Below are 27475 nucleotides of genomic sequence, written 5' to 3'. Positions count from 1 at the left end.
CTTTATAGGGTTAACTATACAAATTACATTAATGAACTATTTTTTTGCCAGCATTTTGGGAATAAATTTAGTGGAGGATGAAGCGAGTTGAAGCACATTTTAAAATGTGCAAAATGAAGCACAAAATGTTGAAACATTTTAAGGTTTCATTTTTGACGTGGAACATCATATTAGAAAGTCTCAGTCTAGTGCATAACTCTTAATGCATGTCTACTGTTTAGAGCACTCGACCTTTTTAAACTAAAGATTGGTTAAAAATAATACAGATGCTACACATAATTTATCATAACTAATTATTCATTTTGTTGATCAGACGGCAGTGAAGTTTGCCACAAAGCAGAAAGACTTACTTTATCAGCACTAAGTAGGCTGTTCTCTATTTTTCCTCTGTCAAAAATTACTGCACCACCTTATCCACAATAATAAATGCACCCAATCCTTTTTAAAATAATAAAAAATAGAATTTTATTTGAAAAGCCAACCTATAAAGATCACATGGCAATTACAAAATCCTTTGCATAAAGGTCATGAAAATCCAAACTCACATATCAACTTAAATACAAAAAAATAAATAGTTCTATTTCTCTAGCCATTTTTAAATAGGGCACATATCAGCTGGCAAAGAACAAATGAAAACAAAAAAGCACAAAATTGAAGAACTTATCAAGTCTAAAATACATTCTTCACTGTTTTGTTTGTAGAATTTTGTGGTGAATAATAATAATAATAATAATAATAATAATAATAATAATAATAAATGAAAAAAGCATAACCCTGATGGCTGACAAAATTGGAAACAGTGTGATGCATCAGAATGGGACGAGTGCAAGTGCTGAGTCTGACCTTGAGGCCTAACAGTACATGTACCAGCATGCAATCGTATATTAACTGTAGCTCTATGGCACATTATTTGTTTCTTAAGAGTGACTATTCCTCTTTTTTCCAGTGCATGAGTGACAAATTGTCAGGAGTTCATAATGTTCCAAGTGCTTGCAAGTCATTCATCAACAAGCTTCCCATGCACCCGGAAACGGTACACACAAGTGTATTCAGGATGACCCCAGTTAGACAGCACTCTCATCTCAATGATCTGAAAAGCTCTCGTCACCTCCTCCTTGAAGACAGAGATACAGAATTACAAGTTTAGGCAAGAGTCATCAAAATCCAATAAAGATTACAAATAAACACTGTCTCAACTCCAGAGGTGGCTAAACTAAAGATTAAAGAATATGAGGATGTGTGAATTAAAAAAAAAAAAATGTGCATGGATAAATCCTTTATAATAAATAGAATTGATTGATTTCATGGTGACTTAGAGGAATAGTTCACCTCCTCCAAAAATGTGACCAGTCACGGAAAGTAGGGACACAAGTCGGTTCTGGGGCATTTTGAGTTATTCACAGATTCTGAAAGTGTAGTCTCCAAGCTTTCCAACTATGTGTAACACATGGAAATCTGATAATATTTGGAGAAGTTATGGCCATTTAAAGGTAGGCACTCACAAACGCACAAAGGGGAGAAAACAGCGTCTAAAGATTCTCACCTCTCTCCTGCTGGGAGTGACAATAGGGCTCATTTACATCTCATTTAGATAAGCCATACCCCCCTGTAAAGCTGTAAGCACGGGGGGAGCAGAAAGGCCAGGAAAATGTGCCATCAAATAAAAAATAAAAAATAAAGTTTGCAGGTAATATATAAATAAATGTCTCTTAGCATCTACCGATAAAACTGTATAGGCAACTCTTGTGTACAGTGAATAAAAAATAAGATAAACTAGACAATGTTCAAATCAAAAACAGGATGTGGTATGTGATATGTATATATATATAGTATGAGTAGGCTATTAGTAGGCTATAGCATTCATTTTGTTCGTTTTTTAAATAAGATACTAGCTGAAATGTGTTTTTTTTAAATCAAGTGATCAAAGTGCTCGTTGCCGCGGCGATCAGTGGCGCAGATGCAGTGTTTTCTCGTGTGGCTCGCGCACACACCCCATTGTCTTCACTCGACGCGCGCTTCAATCCGTTGCGGATACTCTCTATTCGTTCTGTTTAATATCACAAAGCATAATGCAAACGTTTGTGTGTCCCTGCTTGATATACAACCACTGCTGAACATAATCGTTTTGATGAGAGAAAAAAACTATACGAAAAAAAAAAAAAAAAATCTATATGAGGGCGGATTCGAACTCAGACCCTCTGACACGGCTGGCGAAAGCTCTACCACTGGACCATTAAAGGGATACTCCACTTTTTTCGGAAATATGCTCATTTTACAACTCCCCCAGAGTTAAACAGTTGAGTTTTACCGTTTTAGAATCCATTCAGCTGAACTCCGGGTCTGACGGTACCACTTTTAGCATAGCTTAGCATAGATCATTGATTCAGACGAGTCCAGTAGCATTTCTTTCAAAATGACCAAAGAGTTTCAATATTTTTCCTATTTAAAACTTGACTCTTCTGTAGTTAAACCGTGTACTAAGATCGACGGAAAATGAAAAGTTGCGATTTTCTAAGCCTATATGGCTAGGAACTACTCTCATTCCGGCGTAATAATCAAGGAACTGTGCGGCCGTACCATGGGTGCAGCAGGCGTAGTGATATGACGCAGCGCCTGAAAATAGGTCTAATAGGTTAGACAAACTTAGTCCCGGTCACGTTGGAAGAAGTTACCGAGCTGGGGACTATTTTCAGGCGCTGCGTCATATCACTACGCCTGCTGCACCCATGGTACGGCCGCACAGTTCCTTGATTATTACGCCGGAATGAGAGTATAGTTCCTAGACATATAGGCTTAGAAAATCGCAACTTTTCATTTTCCGTCGATCTTAGTACACGGTTTAACTACAGAAGAGTCAAGTTTTAAATAGGAAAAATATTGAAACTCTTTGGTCATTTTGAAAGAAATGCTACTGGACTCGTCTGAATCAATGATCTATGCTAAGCTATGCTAAAAGTGGTACCGTCAGACCTGGAGTTCGGCTGAATGGATTCTAAAACGGTAAAACTCATCTGTTTAACTCTGGGGGAGTTGTAAAATGAGCATATTTCCGAAAAAAGTGGAGTATCCCTTTAAGATACATATTAGATAAGTTGGCGGATCTATATTTTGGCACTGACAACATGTATTAGGCTACATCTCATTAAACGATAAATTAAACCCCATGTAACCTACTATTTAAATCGATTGCTGGACATCGTAATGTTATTGGCGTCCATCTTCATTGAATTTTGAAATCAGATAGAGCCGGCCAGAGCGCTGCATAATAAGTAGCCACGCCGGCTACACACCGACAATGACACGCCCCTACTGCGTGCTAGAATCTCCGAAAAACAAGCCGATTTCAACATCAAAATGTACGCTTTTAAATATACCAATACTGCTATCTCAAACATGCAGAGGCTTCTTCGTGATCTCAACTAACAGATTCTGCTAAAAAACGAAAATCACAAATTTAAAAAAAAAAAAGCTTCTTTCTCATTTTGCTCGAAAGTTGTGCTGCCGACTTGTGTCCCTGGTTTCCGTGACGGGTCACAAATGGTCCCATAATTTACTCGCCCTCAAGTCATTCTAGGCGTTTATGAATTTCTTCTTTCAGCCGAACACAATCGTCATATTAAATAATATCCTGGCTCTTCCCAGTTTTGTAATGGCCGTATGGATTGATTTCATGATGAATGGATGTGCTTTGGAACTTCAAAAACTCTGGCGCCATTCAATGCCATTACAGAGCCAGGATATTTTTTAATACAACTCCGATTGCGTTTGGCTGAATGAAGAAAGTCATATACACCTAGGATGGCTGAGGGCGAGTAAATTGTGGGATATTTTAATTTCTGGGTAAACGAATCCTTTAAAGCATCCTTCTCCATGACAGTCCATCAGCCAATCAGTTACGCCTTGATTTAATATTTATGCAGCGACAGGCTGATAAATGACTGAAATAACAAAATCACAATACTTACAGAGACCAAGAAGGTCTGAAGAGCATCTCCATCTTCTTCATAGACAAACTGTCCGAGCAACTGCCCCTCTTCCTGCTGCTCGTCATCAAGACCCTTTAACAGAACAGAAACTTCTTTTTTTACTGACACAAAGATAAGTCATCCTTTGTCTAATATGTTGAAAGTAGTTAGTCAGTGCTGGGAAGTAACTGATTATATGTAACATGGATTACGTAATCAGATTCCAAAATTTAAAAACTTGTAATTATGCCAGAATAGTTACTTTTTTTTATTGAATTCATTACTTAACGTAATCATTGATTCTTCCTAATTTTTATATCGTTTAATCTAGATCAGCCACTAGTCAGGCTAGGCGACTATAAATTCATTGTAAATTGAGAGCACAGCATAAAATATAATTTTTTTAGTTAGTGAAAAAACATTCAAATCAGTGTTATAAACAAGTCAGGTCAAAAGTAATCAAAGTAGTCAGATTACACAATAAAAATTGTAGTTAGTGATGTAATCTATTACATGACACATTTTAGGTAATGTAATTTGTATTCAGTAATGGACTTCAATTTGCAATCTACCCAGCACTGTAGACAATTGAAAACTTTATAAAATAAAATAAAAAGGTTGACTTCTAGGTTTGGGAAATTATGGATATTAATAACATTTCTACAGTGGATATACACTACTGGTCAATTCAATCAAATAAATGCAGCCTTGCTGAACAAAAGATACAGTAAAGTACAGGAAAGTATTCAGACCCCCTTACATTTTTCACTCTATTACATTGCAGCCATTTGCTAAAATCTTTTAAGTTCTTTTTTTTCCTTATTGTACACACAGCACCCCATATTGACAGAAAAACACAGAATTGTTGACATTTTTGCACATTTATTAAAAAAGAAAAACTGAAATATCACATGGTCCTAAGTATTCAGACCCTTTGCTGTGACACTCATATTTAACTCAGGTGCTGTCCATTTCTTCTGATCATCCTTGAGATGGTTCTACACCTTCATTTGAGTCCAGCTGTGTTTGATTATACTGATTGGACTTGATTAGGAAAGCCACACACCTGTCTATATAAGACCTTACAGCTCACAGTGCATGTCAGAGCAAATGAGAATCATGAGGTCAAAGGAACTGCCTGAAGAGCTCAGAGACAGAATTGTGGCAAGGCACAGATCTGGCCAAGGTTACAAAAAAATTTCTGCTGCACTTAAGGTTCCTAAGAGCACAGTGGCCTCCATAATCCTTAAATGGAAGACGTTTGGGACGACCAGAACCCTTCCTAGAGTCAACCATCACTGCAGCCATCCACCAGTCGGGGCTTTATGGCAGAGTGGCCCGACGGAAGCCTCTCCTCAGTGCAAGACACATGAAAGCACACCTGAAGGACTCCAAGATCGCGATAAATAAGATTCTCTGGTCTGATGAGACCAAGATAGAACTTTTTGGCCTCAATTCTAAGCGGTTTGTGTGGAGAAAACCAGGCACTGCTCATCACCTGTCCAATACAGTCTCAACAGTGAAGCATGGTGGTGGCAGCATCATGCTGTGGGGGTGTTTTTCAGCTGCAGGGACAGGACGACTGGTTGCAATCGAGGGAAAGATGAATGCGGCCAAGTACAGGGATATCCTGGACGAAAACCTTCTCCAGAGTGCTCTGGACCTCAGACTGGGCCGAAGGTTCACCTTCCAACAAGACAATGACCCTAAGCACACAGCTAAAATAACGAAGGAGTGGCTTCACAACAACTCTGTGACTGTTCTTGAATGGCCCAGCTAGAGCCCTGACTTAAACCCAATTGAGCATCTCTGGAGAGACCTGAAAATAGCTGTCCACCAACGTTTACCATCCAACCTGACAGAACTGGAGAGGATCTGCAAGGAGGAATGGCAGAGGATACCCAAATCCAGGTGTGAAAAACTTGTTGCATCTTTCCCAAAAAGACTCATGGCTGTATTAGATCAAAAGGGTGCTTCTACTAAATACTGAGCAAAGGGTCTGAATACTTCGGACCATGTGATATTTCAGTTTTTCCTTTTTTAATAAATGTGCAAAAATGTCAACAATTCTGTGTTTTTCTGTCAATATGGGGTGCTGTGTGTACAATAATGAGGAAAAAAAAAAAGAACTTAAATGATTTTAGCAAATGGCTGCAATATAACAGAGTGAAAAATTTAAGGGAGAGTGAAAAATTTAAGGGGGTCTGAATACTTTCTGTACCCAGTGTACTTTCAAAAACAAAAATCAATTGTACTATACGGTTATCCGGACCACATGTGATGACCTACCCCAACCCCGCCCCTAAACCTACCCGTCACTGGGGTTACGACCAACCAAGAGCGGTTGTGGTCACGTGTGGTCAGGATAACCGTATAGTACCAAATCAATTATTCCAAACAAATGACTGATAGTGTATATTCTACAATATGTTATTTGCTGGAAATTGCAAAAAAAAAAAAAAAAAAATGTTTAAACAAATCTTATTCATTAATATATTCATTGGAGAGAAGTAGAAACCCTGATATTATTTGAAATCCATGTGTACTTACATATACATTGAAGTCTCGTGGGGCACTGCTAATGTTTCCGGTGGGCGACAGGGATTTGGGCGTATGATCCAGAGAAAAGGCTGTAGGCACAATCTTCATGGACAAGCCGATCACCAGATAACCATATGAACCTTTAAATGCCCAGCAGTTCCCAGGATGCACGTCTGGCTGTAGGGACAAATGGATGAAGAGAAACAGTGATAAAGACAGAAGAGAAAGAGACCATTGGAAATCAAAGCTTGACTTTACAAATTAATACACATGAAATGAGAGTTCTCAAAGGTTTCAGACCTGTATGACTACACGTGGTGACTGAGAGAAGTACCACAGCGGGAGGCCAAACAGACTCATCAGTGCCGTTTTGGTGTTGAAGGACTCTGAGCAACGAGTGCTTATGATGCTGCCGCCTACAGACACAAAGAAATGCAGATCTTGTCATATTTAGGCTAGTATCATGCATTAGACGTTTGCCCAACAGTCTGTGGGTGTGACGTCTGAGGCAAAGGCACACAAAATGGGAAACACTTTCGAAGTAAACACGAGATTCAAAGTCGTCATGTGATTGGTTGAATTCTACAGGATTTCAAGGAGACGTGTATCGCGCATCCGCCTGAAAACAAAGTCGTTGTGACGCCAAACCCCCTCATGGAATAAAAAAAAGTTGTGTTCACAGCTGTGACAATGAGCGTTTATCAGGATCAACTAAATCATTGGGAGATCAGCAGAAAAAAGAAAAACAGCCATTGCAGAGTGAATAGCGGTTAGCGCTCTGCATTTATAAAGCGGCATCGAACGGCAATCACACCGAATCGTTGTTCAGACCGTTGACTTGTCACCTTTGGAACAAGCCCAACATAGAAGTTGCTCGCCATAAAAAAGCACCTCTTCAGAGGACCGAATCACAAGCTGCTATTGTGAACGCGCCACTCCGCTGCTGTGTGTGTGTGTTCCGGTGAGTAGAAAAACTGTTATATATTGTTCATCCAAAGCATCACTAAATATTTAAATGTTAAGTTCTGATCTATCATTCTCTTACTGTTACATGATTCAGTGACATTACAAAGTGAAACTATTGAAGGTGTTTTTCACTGCACGTTTTTCAATGGCTTCTTCGGTCAAAAATGACCGAAAACTTTTACGTTTTGAATTTTTACTTTTTTTTGCTTCATCGGAATGGGATGACACTTGGTAACTTTTGTTGTATTAGCTATGTGAACACACAAAAAAAATCATGGACATGATTCGGATATTTTAAAGGGTCGTAAAAAAATAGTCACACTTAGCTTCCTCCCGGTCAAAAATGACCGACATAGGAAATGAATGGGAAATACGAAAAAATACGAAAACTCAGAAACTTTTGGTGGTACAAACTACAAATCAGCCACTGTGCAGAAAAAAAAAAAAAAAAAAAAAAGTGCACAGCAATAAAGGGTTGACACTCTAAAACATCAATAGTGCAAATATGACAAAGAATTTTTGAAAAATATGGTAATGAATATTTTCGCAGCTAGGTGGCGCCTGCTGGCGGTACACTCGGTTTTAGAGGGATTACTCAGCACTCGTTAGGAGTTAATAAATGTGAGAAAAGCTGAGATCCTAAGCTTTAAAATGATATATAATTTGTGTTGGTCCATTCAGTGGTTGCTTAGTAATTAATTTTTTTCTTTCTGAATGGGAATAAAAAAAATAAAAAAAAGCTATAGGCAGCCTATAGGCGGTTATAGGACATTACACATTTATATTTTTTAAAGCCACTAGATGGCGCTCTTCTCACTTGAAATTTTTATTTTTTTTGGCCTGCACTATTTTGATGTGAAATGTTGCATTTATTGAAAAAAAAATAGAAATAAAATAAAAATTTATATTTATATATATATATTTATATATATATATATATTATATATATATATATATATATATATATATATATATATATATATATATATATATATATATATATATATATATATATATATATATATATATATATATATATATATATATATATATTTATTAATTCTAATGGAAAAATAGCTCATAAAAATTATATAAATTAATGCAAAGTATCATAAAAATCTTTACAAATTCTAAATAATAATAAAAAAATATTATTGAACAAAAATATATTTGATTGGTTTTCCTGGGGGAAAAAAAAAGTTAAATTAAGGCTTCGGTCTTTTTTGACCGAAAGGAAGCTAAGTGTAACCCATTTACGAAGAAGCCCAGAGGGTTAAAAAATCTTTCAGTTTTTAGAATTTGTGAAAAGATTTGGTAGTCAGAGGTGTGAGTGGTTGGGTCGAGATTTCTTTAAGGGGGGGGCACCAGATTTTTTAAAATAAAAAGGTTTAAAGGGGGGCGTGACCAAAAAAAGTTTGAGAACCACTGAACTAAACACTGGATTTTCAAAAGTATGCACCAGTTTAAGTAAACTTGCACAACATTCTAGAATGAATTTCACACTGATCTGTAATTGTGGGAACATCGACTTTACATTTTCAAGCCACTAAACATGACGCTGAAGAATTGAAGCAACCAATACTTGTCAATGTCCTCTTGGGTTGTCCTTGGCCAATGAAAGCTGCAATGGAGCCGTCAGTCTGAAGGACTTGTAGATCGAACTGATATGCCATTTCGAACTTAATCAGGGCAAACCGAACTTCATTTGGAGTTAGTTTTGGGAGTTCAAAACAGCTTGCCAAAGCAAACTTTCCGGAAAAGTTCGCTTCTACTATTAAACACCTTTGTACTACCATTGGCCCGTGGCGATTACATAAAAGGTAGGTTTCCCAAATCTCTAATTCCGTGTTGTACAGTTCTACAATAAGTGAAAAACTTTTAAAAACCACCCATAGTAAACATCATTACAATACCTCCAGATTCCAATGCATAGTCCACCAGACCAGTGCGGTCTTCAGAGTAGAGCTTCATTGCATTGTTGACAATCAACTGTACATGCTGAGGAGAAAGATCAACAAAACACAAAAGCAGCATTACATAACTGACAATAATTGGGTTACTTATTAATTAGCATTCTCAAAGACAAGTTCTCAAAAGCTTACTTCCTCAGAGAGGCCTGCCTCCCCTGTGGCTTGTAGTACAGTCTGAGTGATTGTCTCTTTAGAAGGCCTTGACTTGCCCTCCTCTACCTGAAGGGACAGGTTACCCAGAATGCTGCTCTCCAGCACACTGAGTGAAGCCTGCAGTTCAGTGGTGCTCACAAAGTGATCAGAGAGCCACTGCAGGAGAGATTCAGGAAGCTCCAGCTCTGCTGCTCGGTCACTGCCGTAAAACAGAGACTTGATTTCCCTTTCCACCTGCTCGGACACCTGCAAGAGAACAGATCCAGGAGTTAGGACACCATTTAACTGTTCAGACTGATCTGCCTTTTGGTATATTAGACTCTTTAGTTGTCATCTCATTTTTAGTTGTCAAAAAAAAAAAAAAGAAAAAAAAAACACACCTTCAAATAATACTTTTAACTACTGCAAAGCAAATGTGATGCAATACATTTTATATGTATATATTGTTATATGAAATTTATAAGACCATATAATAGGAGAATTACCAGTATTAACCCCAGATTAATTCAATCAATGGAATTTAACTAGTGACTGCTCAAAAACGGTCCAAATTTATGAAACCTACATATTAACAAAACAACAAATATTACACAAATATTTTGTTTGAAAATATTCTACTTGACTTTTTATGAAAAAGCTGCAATTGTTCATCAATAAGTGAATTTCTCCTTTTTCAGACCTACTTTCCTTATTCAAATGTAGACACTTTAGGATTTGTATCATATGAACTACAGCCTAAAGGGGTGTAGAGCAAAAGTTCAGATTTATGAAATGTCGGCTAAATTTGTTGTCTGTTTGTAGTGCTATTGTTATCTGTAAAAATGTGTCTGTGCATGCATATTCATATTTATCAACAAAACTCAGTCCTGAAGGCAGTGGTTTTCAATACTGGTCTTGGGGACCCACCGCTTTGCACATTTCCTGTCTCTTATCTGAAGGGGGCGTTAACACAACTTAAAAAAAAAACAACCTAAAATCGGAAACCGTATGCGTTTTGGCAATTCATTTATTCACAAAAACAGTTGATATCCAGGACAAAACTGGTTATATCTTTAAAAAACAAAAAAACGAATTGTGTATTCTAACAGTCGCCACATTTTCAAAGTTTGGTTTGCATACTAAAACCTGGTGGTTTTTAGAAAAGTTTAACATTTCTTGCATTATAAGGGATAAACAATAAGAGTGTTAATGTCAGGTATAAAAACTAGGCACTGCAAACACTTGAAGATAACAGATAACACAGAGCACTTACTGAGCTTGAAAAGGAGGCCAGCTGCTCACATTGGTCTCTGCATCCCACCAGCCCCTGCACATCATCTCTGATGCGCTCCAAAGCCTCCTCTAGCCTCCTCACCTCTGCCAGCAAAGCCTCACTGGAGCCGCTATCATCCTCCTCGCTGAAGAGAAACAGACATGCTTTACATTACAACATCCATTTACATGAAGTACCTGGAATATTACTTCAATCCGGTTTAATGTTTGAAAGAGATCACTGTTGACCATTTAAAGATAATAACCTGTGAGGATCAGGGGTGGGCGCCTCAGCCTCAGGAATCTTTTGCAATGCGGGCTCTTGTTTTCTCTGCAGCTCCTAAATTGACACACATTAAATTGAAATCACCAGTTCTGCTGAATCTGTTGAATGTTGCTTATGGAATCAGAGGTCATTACATCACACTCAAAAAGCATGGGTACTGTGATGTGAAAGTTCAGAGTAACTTTGGGCCAGTGGTTTAGAGCCTTCCACAACCAAAACTAAATCCTGCAGCATGCTGATATAAACCACCTTGTGTGTTCCTGGTACAATTTGAATGTCACACCTCAGTTTTGCGTGCCAATGTCTGGAGCAGAGCCTCAGCTTCGGCGAGTCGAGTATTCTCTGACTGTTGCTCTTCTGCATGCTTTTCCTGACGCTGCAGACAGAAGCAAAAGAGATCAAATCAGGAATGCTTCAAGGACTTAAGCATTTTTCAATTAACTGAATTTAATCACCAAAAAAAAGTAAAAAAAAAAAAAAAAAAGGTATACATAACTCAAAATAAACATGTTAAGAATGGTGTTAAACTAAGAACAATGTTAAAGTTATGTGAGGATGTTAATCTCTAGTCATCTGTGCTCTACACAGCTGGAAGGGAGTTTAGCTCACCCAAGTTACTCTTTAAAAAAAAAAAAAAACATTCTTGAACTCTTATACCATGTCCTAACCAGATGCAATTTGAAGAGTGTGGGCAGGCTCTATGCAAGCACACTGCACTCGCAACGAAGAGAATAAGTACATAATCAAATTCATAAATATTACAGCATTTTAATATTAAAAACACAAATTGAGTTACTGAAACAGTCACAGAATGTTCAAACTGCCACCTCAATGTGAACAAAAGTGTATTCTAATGGCTTCTGTGACTAACAGTATAGCGGACTACATGCATTAAAATATCAGTTGTCACTATATCTCCCAATACAATGTATTATATTTAAATGCTTAGTTGTGATCAAAACTCGTTGTTACCCTCGATACAAACTACAGATGCAATGTAATGCAATGATGATTGAGAGATCATAATCATAAGCCTGATGTATCATTTGAACATGATTTTTCAAACAATTATGTATTAACCCTTTAAAACCGGATGTGTCGTCGTCGACACAGCCAACCAATCTGTATTCATGTCACTGTAACTCTTCAACCGTTTGCACTATCAAAATAATTCAAATAGTTCCTGAAAGTAGACATCAAGCGCTTTGCCAATACATGGCTTATTACGGTAATGTCATGCTTTCCATCTGCAAATGACAGCAGCGCGGGATGAAAGGATTTGAACAGAGATACAACGCGTGGCAGGTTAGAGTGTTTTGGATTGCATAAAATAATAAAAGAAACGAACAAATACATGGCGAAAGAAGTGTTAGACAGCAGAAGAGGGGATTGGGATGATTTAATGAAATTTGGGAGGCGGATGGCCGTTAAACTTTCACGTATCTAAGCATGAAGTGTGTGCGCATGTGTATGTGTGCGTGCCTATGAATGCGTGCATTTGTATGTGTGCGTGTATGAAAAAAAGTGTCCTAAATGAAAACTGTGCAACCCAATGTCACAAAAAAGACTTGTATATATGTATTATAGGTCATTTTTCAACTTTCAAGTGTTAGTTTCTTTCGTTCATGATTTTTTCAGTTTTTTTCTAAATAAAAATCAGTAAATTTATTCTCTTTTTTTATTTTTGTCTATTTAAATTCTATTTACAAACTCACCACACACACAATAATGGTCAATAACTGTAATTTGTTGAAAGCTTATCTTTTTCTGAAAAAGATGACACCTTGCACATGAAGATAGCACATTGTTTTAGAATTTTACAGTCAAAAAAATCTAATTATGTGAAAAACACCTATTTTAGCTTCAGGTTCTAAAGGGTTAAAAGGAAACCTTAGTTGCTTCACTCCACTAAGCGCTCATCTTTAAATATATCAATATAAAAGTTATTCTTACATCTACTTAAATGTCTGTAAAGATTTCACCACAAAAAGAAAAGTGGAGGACATTTTTTACAATTATAATAAGGCCTCTTTTGCTGGCTAAAAAAAGTATGAACAATTAATCAGATGAAAGGTTTTAACAGGTTTTTCATCAACGTTTTGATCATGCTGATAATTTAGAGATATTAGAAATGTGCATAAACATGATGCAATAGGCTTTATGGGATTAAGCATGATGTCACCTGTTGTGTGTTCTTGGCCTCTTTCTGCACTTCTCCCTTCAGCAGGCTGAATCTCTCCTCCAGCAGGTCTCCTATCCACTGGCCCAGGCTCTCTCTGTCTGTGTGTCTGTGAAGCTCTGACCGCAGCGTGTTATAGAGACTGAGCACTTCAGTGTGCTGCTCTTCCTGCCTGAGCAAACCCCCTGCCACTCGATCCCACAGCTGAGACAAGCTCTCCTCCAAATGCATCATCCTCTCTGCCTCCACTGACAGCACAGAGGGCCTCTGGGAGGAGCGAGACATGATAGGGTAAGATGCCCACCTTAAGAACAATGTGCTTATACTTTTACATGGTAACATATTTAGATCTACGTTTAGCATCAACCAGAACATTAAATGAAATAAAACATTTGCTCATTTACTTGCCAACAAAATTACTAAAACTGGTCATGGTGCCCTACTACTGTGATAAGATGGACCTCTACCTGAGGCAAGAAGACCCCCTGGCTCAACTTTTACACTTTTGATATTCTTATTTATATATATTTTTTTTTTAACGTGTCATTAAATGTTCAAGAGCCCCTGTGGTGGATATCATGTTTTTAATGTTGATTATATGCCTATGTGGTGTTTTTTTCAATATGCTTTAAGACAAATCATGTGCAAATTCATCAGTCAATGCCATTTCTGAGTATTTTTTCCTAAAAATTGCAGTTTACCAAAGACAGTCTCAAAAACACGGTTTGAAATCGCACGCTCAACTCCACAAACATGTTGTAACCAATCACATCTCAAATGTGGGCGGGCTTTAGCATATTACTATGCTGCGAAGCGGGGAGTCTCAAGAAGCAAGATTATCCCGGTATATTTTTCTGTTGATATGAAAAATCAGGTAGATTTAGCAATATAGTGAGTGAATTATGTATATAATGTGTATTACGATGTTATGATGAACTAGGTCTTTCTCCACTGACGTTCCGAGTTGCTCAATGCGTTTCTAAGGATACTAACTTTTAGAAGGCAGCTGTCTGACTCTGAGATGGCAAATGGGAACATGGTTTGTGTTACATTAGAAACATTATTAGCTGTTTGATAAGTCAAGCAAAATGCTAATCATATCAATTACCATTATGTGTTAAGATTCGATACATCGAATTGTAAACGAACCCGTTTAATTCACTCTTCCTCTTTCTTCTGAATCAGTTTCTGAATTAAAGGGTAACTCTCACCAAAATGCAACCTAGGCTCTTTGTTAATCTACCCGAGGCAAACTTTCGTTTAAAAGCCTAATTAGAATTGAAACGCCACTTTTAAAGTTTGACTATTTTCGTTTTAGGTTAAAATGCCTTGTAAATGGGGCACTTTTATGATAGCATAAAAAAAAAAAAAAAACAACAACACTATTTTTAAAACACTAAGGAGGCTCGATACAACATGAAACTATACTAAACTATACTAAAGTATCACCAGGGGCTCTACACATGAACTCGAGCATTGAGAACATTGTGTACACAGAGTTTACTAAAAAGAAAGATTTTGAACAACTCACTGTACTGTAGCTGTGTCCGCCGGCATTGTGACAGTCAAAAACAGTCGATTTCCGAATGCGAATGAACTGACTCTGAATTTTAGTATTGTTTCTTATATGACGATCCTTTTTCAAATCCAAGGTCAATATTGATTTTCACAAACGAAAAAACAACAAATTACCCGTGAATTTATATTGAACTAAGCTTTAGGAGCTTTCCATTTTCTTTACTCTCCTCCCTGTTACGGAGATCGACTATTTTTGACTGGACGGAAACACAGTGAGTTGTTCAAAATCTTTCTTTTTAGTAAACTCTTTGTACACAAACAATGTTCTCAATGCTCGAGTTCATGTGTAGAGCCCCTGGTGATACTTCGAGCAAAGTTTCATGTTGTGTCGAACCTTCTTAGTGTTTTAAAAATAGCGATTTTTGATGCCATCATAAAAGTGCCCCATTCACAAGGCATTTAACCTAAAACGAAAACACGTTTCCATTCTAATTATGCTTTTAAACGAAAGTTTGCCTCGAGTAGATTAACAAAAAGACCCTAGGTTGCATTTAGGCGAGAGTTACCCTTTAAAACAGTATTTCCACTTGCTATTGTGCAGCGTTTACTACAGTAAAGGAGAGTGAGTGGATAGTTAGAGCTTGTGTGATTAAATGGCGGCAGGGACCAATTTGCATATTTATGGGTCTGCGTATACTAAATGCAAGGGTGTAGTAATAATATATTGTTATTTGTAAAGTCTATTTAACTAGCTACAATACACAAGTAATACCTTGAAAGCGAAATACTACCTGAGAGTCCGTGTCAGTGGGAGTTTGTCCCTTCTCGGAGTCGCCCATGATCGGAGGGGTGAGATGGGATGAGTCCCTCCACTCCATCACATTAGCAGCAGGCAGCATGGCCACCAGTCCAGAAGGCCCCCAGTAGCACAGAGCTATCAGGAACAGCACATTAGAAACACGTGGAAAGATGAGGACGCAGGATTTCATTTCCATTTAGACCAATAGCCAGTCACAAAGAGTTTGGTATGCTCACCGAAGAACAGAAGGAAAGGTACAAGAAATAGGACTTTTGAAAGCATAGGGAGAGACCTGGAAGAGAAGATGGTGACAGGTTACATTTAGTTAGTCCCGTTGTACTTCAACACACTGGCAGTGTTTTGGCTACTGCTCAAAATATGAAATTATTAAATTGACAAGCTTTACATTAACAATAAATCAAATGATGAATGACCATTATATAACCACACTGACTGGACATCAGTGTTGGTCAAGTTACTTGGAAAAAGTAATTAGTTACTGATTACTTCTCCAAGAAAGTAATCCAGTTACTTTACTGATTACTTATTTTCAAAAGTAATTAGTTACTTTACTAGTTACTTTTCAAAAACATGATGCACGAAATGAATACGCTATAAAGCAATATACCTTTCTGCTTAATTATATTCTTTCTGCATATTCCATCATCTAAAATTGAATTAAATGAAACATTCTTTTTTTAAACTTGTTTTATTAGTTTCAGTATTTTAACTTTATGCACATTGCATCAATGACTCACTCATTAAGATGGTCTCCTGCCGCCTCCTACTGGCGGTTTATTTTTAAATTATTTCTATGCATAAATAATATTTCTTATTTGTATATTCAAAAAATATTTTAAATAATCTCATTACATTATTTAATGCAGTTTATTTGATTGGTAACAGCCCTTTAGCATCTTATTATTCTATTGTAATTTATTGATCAAATTTAAGAATTTTAAATCAAAGATGAAGCAAACGATTAGGGAAAAATGCCCTTTATAAAGGTTACAATATCATAAATATGCCGATTTATATATGTTAAAGCTGACTGAACTGATGAGAATACTGATTCGGAATAAATTATATTTACAACACACACAAAAAAAATCTATTTTTTTTCCTGTTCTAACAAATGTTTTTACTCGGACAAGTGAATGACCGACTGAAGGACAAATGAAAAGGCTTAAATGTTGAGCCCTGGTATATATTTTTTATTATTATTCATTTATTTACCCATAAACCTGGCTTTAGGAAGCCATAAGTTACAGTGGCAAGAATAACTTTGTGAAACCTTTGGGGGTGGTGGACAGGGTTTACATTAAGACAGGAGTTTGCCTGAATCTAGTTGATCATGCATTTCTTTTCTTTTATTCCACAGCTGATGTGTGCAGTTTTTTATTGCTTGCATTAAAATAATTTTCTCTTGATTTGTTTTTTAATTGCAGTCTTTTTCTTCTGCCATTCATGCTTATCAGCTCCATGCAATCTTAAGTTTTCCTTGGTTCAGCTGCACACAGTCTGAAAAGGTTTTTTGGCAGTTTGCTAAAATAAAAGACCCATTCTTAGAGCTGTTGACTTTTCTACCTTGGGAAAGAACGTTAAACGAACAACTTAAAAGGCATGACAAATCATGACATAAGACTGACATCACTCACAACGTACCAATGCATTATCCCTCATGAACAAATATAACGTCTGATGTTTGAGCGTGCATACAGTTTACCATTACGACATCGTTCATGAATAAACATGACGTCTGAACACGGACAAACGATGCGTGTTGACGCGTCAAAATTCACGCGTTTCGTTTAAAGACTTTTGAACGCGATCGCTTGCCATAGTGTTTACCACTGACTTCGCGGCGCTCATGTCATTGTCACTCACGAGTCACGGCTCACGTCGCGAGACAGTCTCGCAGTATAACGCAGTAACGCAACCTGCTTACGGGGAAGTAACAGTAATCTAATTACTGTTTTTGCAATTGTAATCCCTTACTTTACTCGTTACTTGAAAAAAGTAATCGGATTACAGTAACGCGTTACTTCTAACGCGTTACTGCCCATCAGTGCTGGACATGCATTAGACACTAGCAGTGGATCCATCCACCTATTTTCATGCGCATTTTGGGATATTACTTACTAAAAAAAAGTGGATTGAAAATGGCAAGATGCGCCTAAATTAAAAAAACATGCTTAAAAAAAATAAAAATAATTGCAACTTCCAATATTATTAGATATTTTGCACCAATTTCCCAGAAAGTGGTTTTGTTCTCTTGAACATGTGGGATGGAAACGGTGCTTTAAATGGCAAATATGCTTTGAGATATTCTAGTTGTGCATCAGTTAAATTCGCAACTTTAGATGGAAACATGGCTACTGACAGTTATAGAAAAAATTTGGGGGGGGGGGAAACAAACAAATCTTACTTTGCAAAGAAATTGACAAGCCACAAGAAGCTTCCTGATGTTATCCTCCCTGGAAACAGACACAGAGTAAAACATGAGTAAAGACTGACTGTGAAGTGTGTACACTAATCCAGAGCACAGATTGGGGTTAGGGTGCACAGTGGGAAGTCATGCTCATTCACAAGAGATTGGAAAACAGCTGACAAACTGCACAGATTATGCACTTAATAGTATTCATCCTGTAAAAAGACAGGCCTCCTAAATTAGAGTACATGAAACATTCTGTAATATTGCTGTATATACTGTAAGGTCCAGATATTTGAGACTATTGAAAACACTTCCATTTTGCATTTTCCTAAATAAACAAGGTAAGACAAAGTCAATGTAGTCTGAGGGAAAAGTGACAAACACTTACGCCCACAACCTTGATTTTATGACAAGAGTTCATTGTACTATGAAAGTACTGTAAAACTTAAAAACCTTGCTCTGCAACAGAGGCTGAAATTAAGGGATGGGGCAGTTCAAAATGAAACCAAACTCACTGCAAGTGCAGAATTTCACATGCAAAAGGGATGTTTGCATAAATGTCTTAAAGGCACAACAGCAAAAAAAAGGGCCAGTTTACATTTAAGGACAGACAGGATGAAAAATTGCCATGTGACAAACACACGTTAAATTTTTTTTTATAAATGTGAGAAAATGGCAGAGCATCTTGTGCTTCAATTGAAGAAAATCCATTTAGTCAGTCTGTTTTTAAAAAAAATCATTAGCTCAATATCACTAATTTGCTTACAAGAGTACTGACTTCAACAACATGTTGAATCTCATTTGATCGCATGTTTTAAATATAAAAAAATATATATTTCCAGCTTTAAACTGGAGGGGATTCGTTTATCATGTCAGATTTTGGCCCCCCATTGTATCTGTAAATAAAATCTCTATTGCACCTAAATCTTTGGCATAGAAAAAAACAGGTGCATGTCAAGATTTACACTCCACCTAAAAACAGCAAAGGGGTTGAAGGGGGAAACAGCACAAGTACGCAACCCTCAAATAAAATATGGTCCTGAGAGCAAAACTGAAAAGGAAAGTTCTAACTACACCGAGTCGACATGCAGGTGAGTCCCAAATGGAATCAGAGCAATAGAGCCACAGTAAAAAAAAAAAAAAAGAAAAAAGAAAAAAAAAGGGGGGGGGAGAGGGGCAAAAATAGCCATGCAAGGACGTCTGAAAGCTCTTCACCAGGACAAACCCATAACTGCTAGGGAACAAACTGCCCTGACCACAACCTGAAACAATGCGAGGAAGGAGTTCATAGCAGCGTTAACTGGCTTGCCCACCATTTCCAAACCAGAAGCTCTCGGAAGGACCCAGATTGAGGGTAAGAAGTGATGAGCATATAACCTGTAAAAACTATGAGCCACCATAAAGTCCCTACAGGCTTCTGTTCCTGGGAAGACTGAGAGTCCGTTGCAAAATTCTGCTTCCTTTTGCAGTCATCACCTGTTAGGATCAGTGTACGGTTGAAAATTAATAATATGTAGGTTTAAGTTCTACTTCTTTTGCTGCTGTCTTCATCCAATGATGTCCACCACTGTAGGCATTTTAAAAAGAGGCTGTAACAGTGTTTAGTGTGCAAACACTGAGCCTGTGATATCTACATTCATTTATTGCATCACTACCATTATACATGAGGGTATACAACTGGCTTTGCTACACAACCTAGTGAGCCTGTCTAGGCATCTACCTTCTAAGGTAGCATTTAAACAATCAGTTTTTCCAGTTACCAATGTGGATGCACAGTAAGTGTGGCTTTCTGAGGTCGGATTAAACTATATTATATCTACACTGATTTATTTGCCAGGGTAAGGGATCCAATTTGCATGGCAGTATATTACTCAATCACCAACTGTAATTGAATTGGAACCACATAAGCGGCTGATTGTGTCAAACAAATCATGTGAAAAGCATATGCATTTTGATGCACTGATTACAATTATGTTTTTGATTCATTTTGAATTGTAAAATCAACATTTTTAAATCGCTTTGTCCAACTCAGTGTGATATTGCCTTACATTTTGCCCAAAGGAAAGGCATCTAAACAGGCAGCATAATCAATTAGCACAGTTAATGGGATACTTCTCACCCCCCCTCATGTCATTGCAAACCAGTATGACTTTTTCCTATAGTAGCAACTTTAAGTGGAAAAATATCTGAAAGTCAAGAATGTGTACTTACACAGTATGCCGTTGAACTTTGGCTGCTCCTTTTGCAGCACTACCTCTTTAACACTCATACTGCTGTAGTATTTCTCATTGCCTATGACGGATCAGAAAGAGAACAAACAAACATTAGATAAAACCAAGAGTTCTGTACCAGTCTTTCTCCATCCCTCCAGAGATTTGCATGTAACCAAGGCAGTGCTCAGTGGAGAGGCGCATTTGTTTACGCCCAGTGTAATCATGCTACGCACAACATCTGCAGGGGAAGACAAGTTTAAGGTTATAGTGGATGTTGGCAGTCAAACACCATGGAAGAGATGTGGAGACTAAAGCGGCCTGTTAAAGGAGTGAGAGAGGGTGAGAAAGGTTTATTAGGAAACGGCTGCTCAGCATACGCCAAGGCACCATGGGATTGCTGATGGGTAAAACCAAAAAGTGATGGTTTCTGGTTGAGGAATCCATGTGTTTTTTTTTACGCGGAAAAACGAGTTACAGCCCACATGGTTGTAAGTAACGATCAAAAAGTTAGATGCTACTAGATTAGCAGCATTACATTGGCTTTACCATCAATTATGTGAGATTTACAAAAAATAAGTTATATCGATGTCACTGCACTAAGAAAAGGGAACACAAATCACTTATTTTGTAGAGATCTTGACAAATTTTGGATAAACGCATTAACTCGCTTCGTGGAAAGTGCTATAGATTACACTTCCTAAGAACAGATATAAAAATGAAAAAGTGATGGTCATTTTTACTAAGGGTACTAATGTGAACACTGGTGTTGTGCCATTAAATAACAAAATGGCCTCTGTGGTGTTCGGTATGTTTGAAAACATTTAAGTTCTATTCAATGCCACAAGTGACAAAGATACACTTCACCTTTAGGGTGACTTCAACACGGTGATAAAAATCACTTACTAACCTGGGTTACACACGGTTATATCCATTATCGCAACTTCAATTTCAAGACGACGAAAAGCCGGTAACCTTTGCATGATGCCTGCAAGGATACCAGAAATGGGCCATTTACATCAGGGCTCCTCAATTGCATTTGCTTTGAGGACCAGGTTATTAAACTGAAAAATTTAAGGTAGACAAATATTTGACTGAAAATTCGGAGTATTTTCCTAATCTCAAACAAGCCCCGGTCCAGCAGTTCATGATTTAGAAAGCGTTCCTGTAATCTTTTGCTGCACCAATGATCTAACATTTCTATGAAACCCAGAAAAAAGCACCTCAAAATTCTAAATCTAAATGAATAATTTTCGCTTGAAATTAATTGGTGCGATATCAAGAGCAAAATGTGTTACACCTTTAAAAGTGCGAGTTCTTTAAGATGACGTTTCTGGTTGCTTGTACAGTGTGCACAGTAGTTAGGTTAAGTGACAGTCACCAGAGGGTCTGAAAAATCAATACCTCTGCTAGTACAGCCATTTGTAGCTCTCTTCTGCTGAACAGACTGCAGTGTCTTCTTCAGCACAGTGGCTGTGGAGCGAGCAACTCCATTACACACCCGCACAAACCAGTGAAACACTGATAACAGCAGGCCTGGAGAAATATAGATAGATATTAAACCAACACATAAGGTTTGATGGTCAAACTGATGGAGCTGTCTGGAGAAACGGTGGACCGAGATTGTGAATGTGATTTCACCAAGTAAAACATGTTCCTGAATCAACATCCTTATTGATCCTGGAACAACATTACTATCAACCAATCAGATTTGATGGATAGTTTTACAGTTTATGTGAAGTTTAGGCTTACAACAAGGGTTAGGGGCTTCTATACCATTCTTATTCACCTATCATTATCTTATTCACCTCTAATTTTAGGGATAAGTTATGGGTAGGGTTAGGTTTAGGGATAGGGGTCAGGTTTAGGGATAGGGGTCATGACTGTTTTTGGACAGGAACGTTGTTCCAGGATCAACAAAAGATATTAAAATCAAGGTATATCTAATGCATTAAGATCACAATGACCGAACAGAGCGAGTGACAGTGGTTGTGAAGAACATCTCTCCCCAATAGGTTGCTTTGCATGCATACAGAGAGTAGCTCAGTCGGGGGGGTTGGGGTTGGGTTGTGCTTTGGTTGCCCCTGCCCTTTATAAAAATTAATCAAAAGTGCCCCTCTCAAACAACGATAATTAGCACATCCTTGCTGAATAAAAGTATTAGTTTCTTTAAAAAAAAAAAAAAAAAAAGAAAATTACAGAACTTTTGAACGGTAGTGTATATTGGTACAAAACATTTTATTCACCAAAGAATCCTGAAAAAAATATCAAAGTATATTAAAATAGAAAACCATTATTTTAAATTGCAGTAATATTTCACAATATTACTGTTTTTTCTGTATTTGATCAAATAAATACAGGCTCGATGAGCATAAGAGACTTCTTTTAAAAACATTAAAAAGAGTAATGTGTCCAAACTTTTGACTTTTACATTTGAGCCCCTGAGGAACTCTCTGCACGTCCCTGAGCTCTGTACAGTATATATCCATATCTCCCTGTAGCCCAAGACTGGTTGCCCACTGAAGCTAAGCAGGGCTGAGCCTGGTTAGTACCTGGATGGGAGAGCTCCTGAGAAAACCAGGTTGCTGCTGGAAGAGGTGTTAGTGAGGCCAGCAGGGGGTGCTCACCCTGTGGTCTGGTGGGTCCTAACGCCCCAGTATAGTGATGGGGACACTATACTGTCAAAGAGCACCGTCCTTCGGATGAGACGTTAAACCGAGGTCCTGACTCTCTGTGGTCATTAAAAATCCCATGGCATTTCTCGTAAAGAGTAGGGGTGTAACCCCGGTGTCATGGCCACACACCATTGGCCCTTACCAATCATGGCCTCCTAATAATCCCCTTACATTGAATTGGCTCTATCACTCTCTCTCCTCTCTCCACCTATATCTGGTGTGTGGTGAGCGCACTGGCGCCGTTGTACTGTGGCTGCCGTCGCATCATCCAAGTGGATGCTGCACACTGGTGGTGGTTGAGGAGAGATTCCCTGACATGATTGTAAAGCGCTTTGGGTGTACAGTAGTACATATGAAAGCGCTATATAAATGCCCGATTATTATTATTATTATTATTATTATTATTATTATAGCCTAGTACATGTCCAAGTCCCAAAACAAACTATGCAAGTACATGAACACAAAAGCATTCTAGACAGACATTTGAAGGTAACTACCGCCCCCTTGAGTTTTGTTTTGTTTGTTTTTCAATGCCATGTCAGCTTCTGTGGCTATTTTCATGAAAGAAAAAAAGTTAAAATCGATTTCAGGTTTTTACAATTAATTTTTGCGAAAAACAAACTATATTTTCACCCCCTTGAGCACTGATATGTCACTACATTAAAGCATGTACAATCAGACCATGTTTGCAATTTTGCAGACTTCACGTGAGCACATGTACTTGCATTAAATGTTTCTGGCCTAAGGTGGTTGTACACACTGCATGCTAGGAAGTGGTCTTTATAATGGTTCAGAGTGTCTATTTGGCCCTGAAAGAGAAACCGTGAGATTAGACAAGAGTTTCCTATCCTCTTGATATCGACAGAGGTGTAAAATGTCCCTATTAAAGTGAAAAAACTAGTGAAAAACTTAAAAACCGTTAAAGGCACACTATGCAGAAATTTTGCAATTTGTGAGCAAGTTTAGCCACCTTCAGTCTAGCTCAATAATAAAAAATTACGGGTCGTCATAAAAACGTAATTACAATGTTTAGTAATCAGTCAAGTTACAGATAGCAGTCAATAAGGCAATTGCAACATTAGCAAATAGTTTTTTTGTTGAGACAGGAGAACTAAACAGAGATTCTGAGCTTAAGACACAGACGATAAAGTCACGTCCTAACCCCCATCGTGTCTCGTTATTGGCTGGGGCTACACGCCCACTGGTAGTCCAAAAACCCCCCAGGTGTTCAAAGCCCAAAAAAAACAAAACACCAACACTTCAAGTGGATCATAAGAAATGTTTTTTTGGGGGGGAAATTCAGCATGGTGCACCTTTAAGTATTCAGTTAGTTTTATGTCCTGACAGTGAAACATGTTTGCAAACAGGTGAAAGATTCCCAAACAGCCATAAACCATCCAGTGAGAAACACCACAAACTACAGAGGTGAACACCAGACTAAAAGGCTGATACCTTTGAGTAGAGCCATCTGCATCAGCAGTGTGCATATGTACACCACAAATGCAGCAAATCGCCTGCTGCTATGAAGGCACACCTCAGACAACATCCCCAGTACCCCTGTGGACACAATGAAGTCAAGCCTGCTCGTTTCCTTCAATATTACTTATAACAGACATCTTATCAAAGCAGCATCCAAAGAAAGGACAGACTCGTGAGGCGCCTTTCCAGACACCAGGAAATACCTGACTAGTGTTGTCACGATACCAAAATTATTGTTTCGATACCGATACCAAGTCAAGTATTGCGATTTCGATACTTTTTCGATACTTTTCCTGAAAAGGTAGAAACACTCTCAAATATCATTGCTGTGCTTTATTTTAAAACCAGGACACCATTCTAATCATATAACACACTAATAAATGAACATATGAACAGCAGATATATTAAACATTTGAACAAAATATGAAATATAAAAAATAAATTAAAGCAATGACATTCAAGGTAAAAAAATATATAAATTTAGCAGCATTATCTCATTTATCATAAGAAACATAAGAGCTTTATCTTGATTCTGAACTTTGAATAAAAATATGAACAGCGATTATATTAAACAATGTTTAATATTGGTAACATATGATAAGCCTCATTGGTGATATATTTGACATATGGGGAGAGAGTTGTGGAAGGCCTATACTTCATGTTAAACAAATATATAGCAGGAAAGACAACGTTGGCAGTGTTGACGGCAAAATAGGCTACAGAATAATTCGTTCTGTATTGAGGTGCAATATTTGAAAATCGATAATATTTTTTTAAATTACATTTTATATTGTATTTGTCAACTTTCGAACATCAAAATGTCATTTATTAATATGTATTCGTGTCAAAATGACAGAAACATCTTTTCCTATTCTATTTTGCCTGGGAACGCTTCCAACACGCTTGCGTGACGCGTGAAAAATAGGCGTCGGTTCTATTCTAGCATGCACGCGTTTTCCGCGCGTCTCGAGCTGCGCCTGAGACGCGTGTGTCACGCAGGCAGTTAACATGGGAGCTGAAATAAAAACGGACACGACACGCAGCCAGTGTGTCGCCGGCCTTACAAATCTGGAACGCGGTCATTCTTAGAAGTATCGATACTAATAAATTAAGGAATCGTGACGTTTTTAATTTCCGGTTTACTTTTGAAGTTTCGGTGCACTGTGCAACAGAGCAAGGTAGGCAACGTACTTCCATATGTCACTCCTCGCGTCATCTTTTTCTACGAGTCGTGGACCACTTGTCTTGACGAGTCGTGTCGTGGACCACATCTCGCTGTAGTGTTTTGTTACATGACACTGACAGCGGTGGGTTCTTTGCTGTGTTTGAGGCTTTTTTTTTTTTTTTTTTTTTTTTAAGTATCGATACTGATAAATTTAGGTATCGTGACGTTTTTAATTTCCAAGTATCGCGATACTTTTGAAGTATCGGTACATCGTGCAACACTATACCTGACGACATGGACGTGACAAAGACAGTTGAGTTGGCACTACATTAGGAACACATAAATACTGTATCCCTACAATGTAATGTCCTTGAAAAGGAAATACTCTTACACTGCATGTGTGTAAAAGATTACTTTTTAGTGGATTTTCAAACACTCACCTGGCTTGTGTCTGCGATTATTGTCCCTGCAGTACAATGTAGTGTTTGGAAAGGAAGCTGTGCTGGCTGTCTCCGTCAACGACGCCTGATGCCCAGGAGCATCATGAAGGAAACTGTTGTTCTTGGAGGGAGAGGTGATGGGGCAGTCGAGGTAGCCGTTCTGTGCTGTAGAAGTCTGTGTTTTGGCCTCCACTGTGCTGTAGTGCGCGATGGTTTGGTCTGAAATAAAAATCCCAAAAGAGTTCAACCAAAACTTAACCACAAGATAAAAATCACAACATTAAACTACTTTTTGAAGAAGAAAAAAAAAGCTATATTGATCAACGAACTACTAATTCCAAGATCTATTCCTCTCTCTCCATCTATCCCTCCACCCATCCTTCTTTCCATCCATCTTTCATTCCATCTACCATCCCATACCTCCATCTTTCTATTCATCTACTAACCATTCCTCTACCATCCAATCCTCTTTCCATCCCTCCAGCTTCCCATCCACCCCTCTCTCCATCCCTCTTTCCATCATCCATCTCTTTTAATTCACCATCTATCCCTCTATCTTTCCATCCACCCCTCTATCTTTCCATTTACCATCCATCCCTCTATCTTTCCATCCGCCATCCATCCCTCTATCTTTCCATCCGCCATCCATCCCTCTTTCTATTGATCTACAATCCATCCCTCTATTTTTCCATCCACCAGCCCTCTATTTTTCCATCTTTCATCCATCCATCGATCCATCACTTCAATAAAAGCACATTACTAAAAACATTATATGAACTCATGGTCTGTATGTTTATAGGCTAATGTTAACCTACTTCTCAAAAGTAAAGAAAAAAGACTTTAACTGTTTCACCAAATTGTTACTCTGATCTAAAAGTATGCGTTCAGCTGGAGCACACACTTACCCTTGATGTCACGGTCTTCGTCCAAACCTAATATTAAACAAAAAATAAATTCACAAATCAATGCTTCAGCTGTCAATCAATCTCAGTTCATTTAAACTCAGAGTATAACATTGGGGTGATCACGAAGGTCAGCTGGCACTGACCCCAGAAGCTGTCAACTACAGTGCGTTCCTGTATAGAGGACTCATCTAGCAGAGAGGACAGCAGAGAGGCATCACTGGGCGCACAGCTGTTGATGGTGCTGTTGATGGTGCTGTAATGGGCTTGGAGGATAGACGTTGAGGCAGACCTTGGTGTTTGAACAATCTGTGTTGACCCTGAAACAGTGTGATAAGCTCTTCTGCTCAGAGTCCTACAACAGAAAGAGACAGAATTAGAAAAGCAAAAATATAGATAAATGGGAGCTTGAAATAAGTATACAATTTTCATATGCTCACCGAACCGAAATGTCTTTATATTAATGAACTGATATGGATTTTTTAAATGGTTGATATAAAGCTAATGTGCAATATATACTACACCATTTAAACACTATAATA

General features: G+C 37.9%; 1 protein-coding gene across 5 annotated transcripts in view; it reads right to left on the bottom strand.

The window, feature by feature from the left end:
- Window positions 1-444: 444 nt before the first annotated feature.
- The window catches only part of sun1a (Sad1 and UNC84 domain containing 1a), a 113695-nt gene continuing 86664 nt past the window's right edge, over window positions 445-27475 (bottom strand). For 3 of the 5 annotated variants that reach the window (XM_084434665.1, XM_084434664.1, XM_084434666.1), the window contains 19 exons: window positions 27080-27288; window positions 26937-26963; window positions 26032-26250; window positions 24400-24504; window positions 21677-21808; window positions 20274-20354; window positions 18057-18105; window positions 15865-15920; window positions 15621-15763; window positions 13315-13578; window positions 11416-11508; window positions 11113-11186; window positions 10848-10992; window positions 9575-9841; window positions 9386-9470; window positions 6807-6922; window positions 6516-6683; window positions 3966-4058; window positions 445-1114 (listed from right to left, as the gene is read on the bottom strand). In XM_084434665.1, coding sequence (XP_084290791.1) covers window positions 998-1114; window positions 3966-4058; window positions 6516-6683; window positions 6807-6922; window positions 9386-9470; window positions 9575-9841; window positions 10848-10992; window positions 11113-11186; window positions 11416-11508; window positions 13315-13578; window positions 15621-15763; window positions 15865-15920; window positions 18057-18105; window positions 20274-20354; window positions 21677-21808; window positions 24400-24504; window positions 26032-26250; window positions 26937-26963; window positions 27080-27288 — 2443 coding nt within the window. In that variant the 3' untranslated portion in view covers window positions 445-997. The remainder of the gene's footprint in view (window positions 1115-3965; window positions 4059-6515; window positions 6684-6806; window positions 6923-9385; window positions 9471-9574; window positions 9842-10847; window positions 10993-11112; window positions 11187-11415; window positions 11509-13314; window positions 13579-15620; window positions 15764-15864; window positions 15921-18056; window positions 18106-20273; window positions 20355-21676; window positions 21809-24399; window positions 24505-26031; window positions 26251-26936; window positions 26964-27079; window positions 27289-27475) is intronic. The other 2 variants (XM_084434667.1, XM_084434668.1) reach the window with 2 other exon arrangements.

This window comes from Rutilus rutilus (assembly GCF_951802725.1).
Source record: "Rutilus rutilus genome assembly, chromosome: 16".
Taxonomy (NCBI): Eukaryota; Metazoa; Chordata; class Actinopteri; order Cypriniformes; family Leuciscidae; genus Rutilus; species Rutilus rutilus.
Note: the sequence above shows the minus strand (reverse complement) of the source record. Positions and strands in the feature narration are given on the sequence as shown.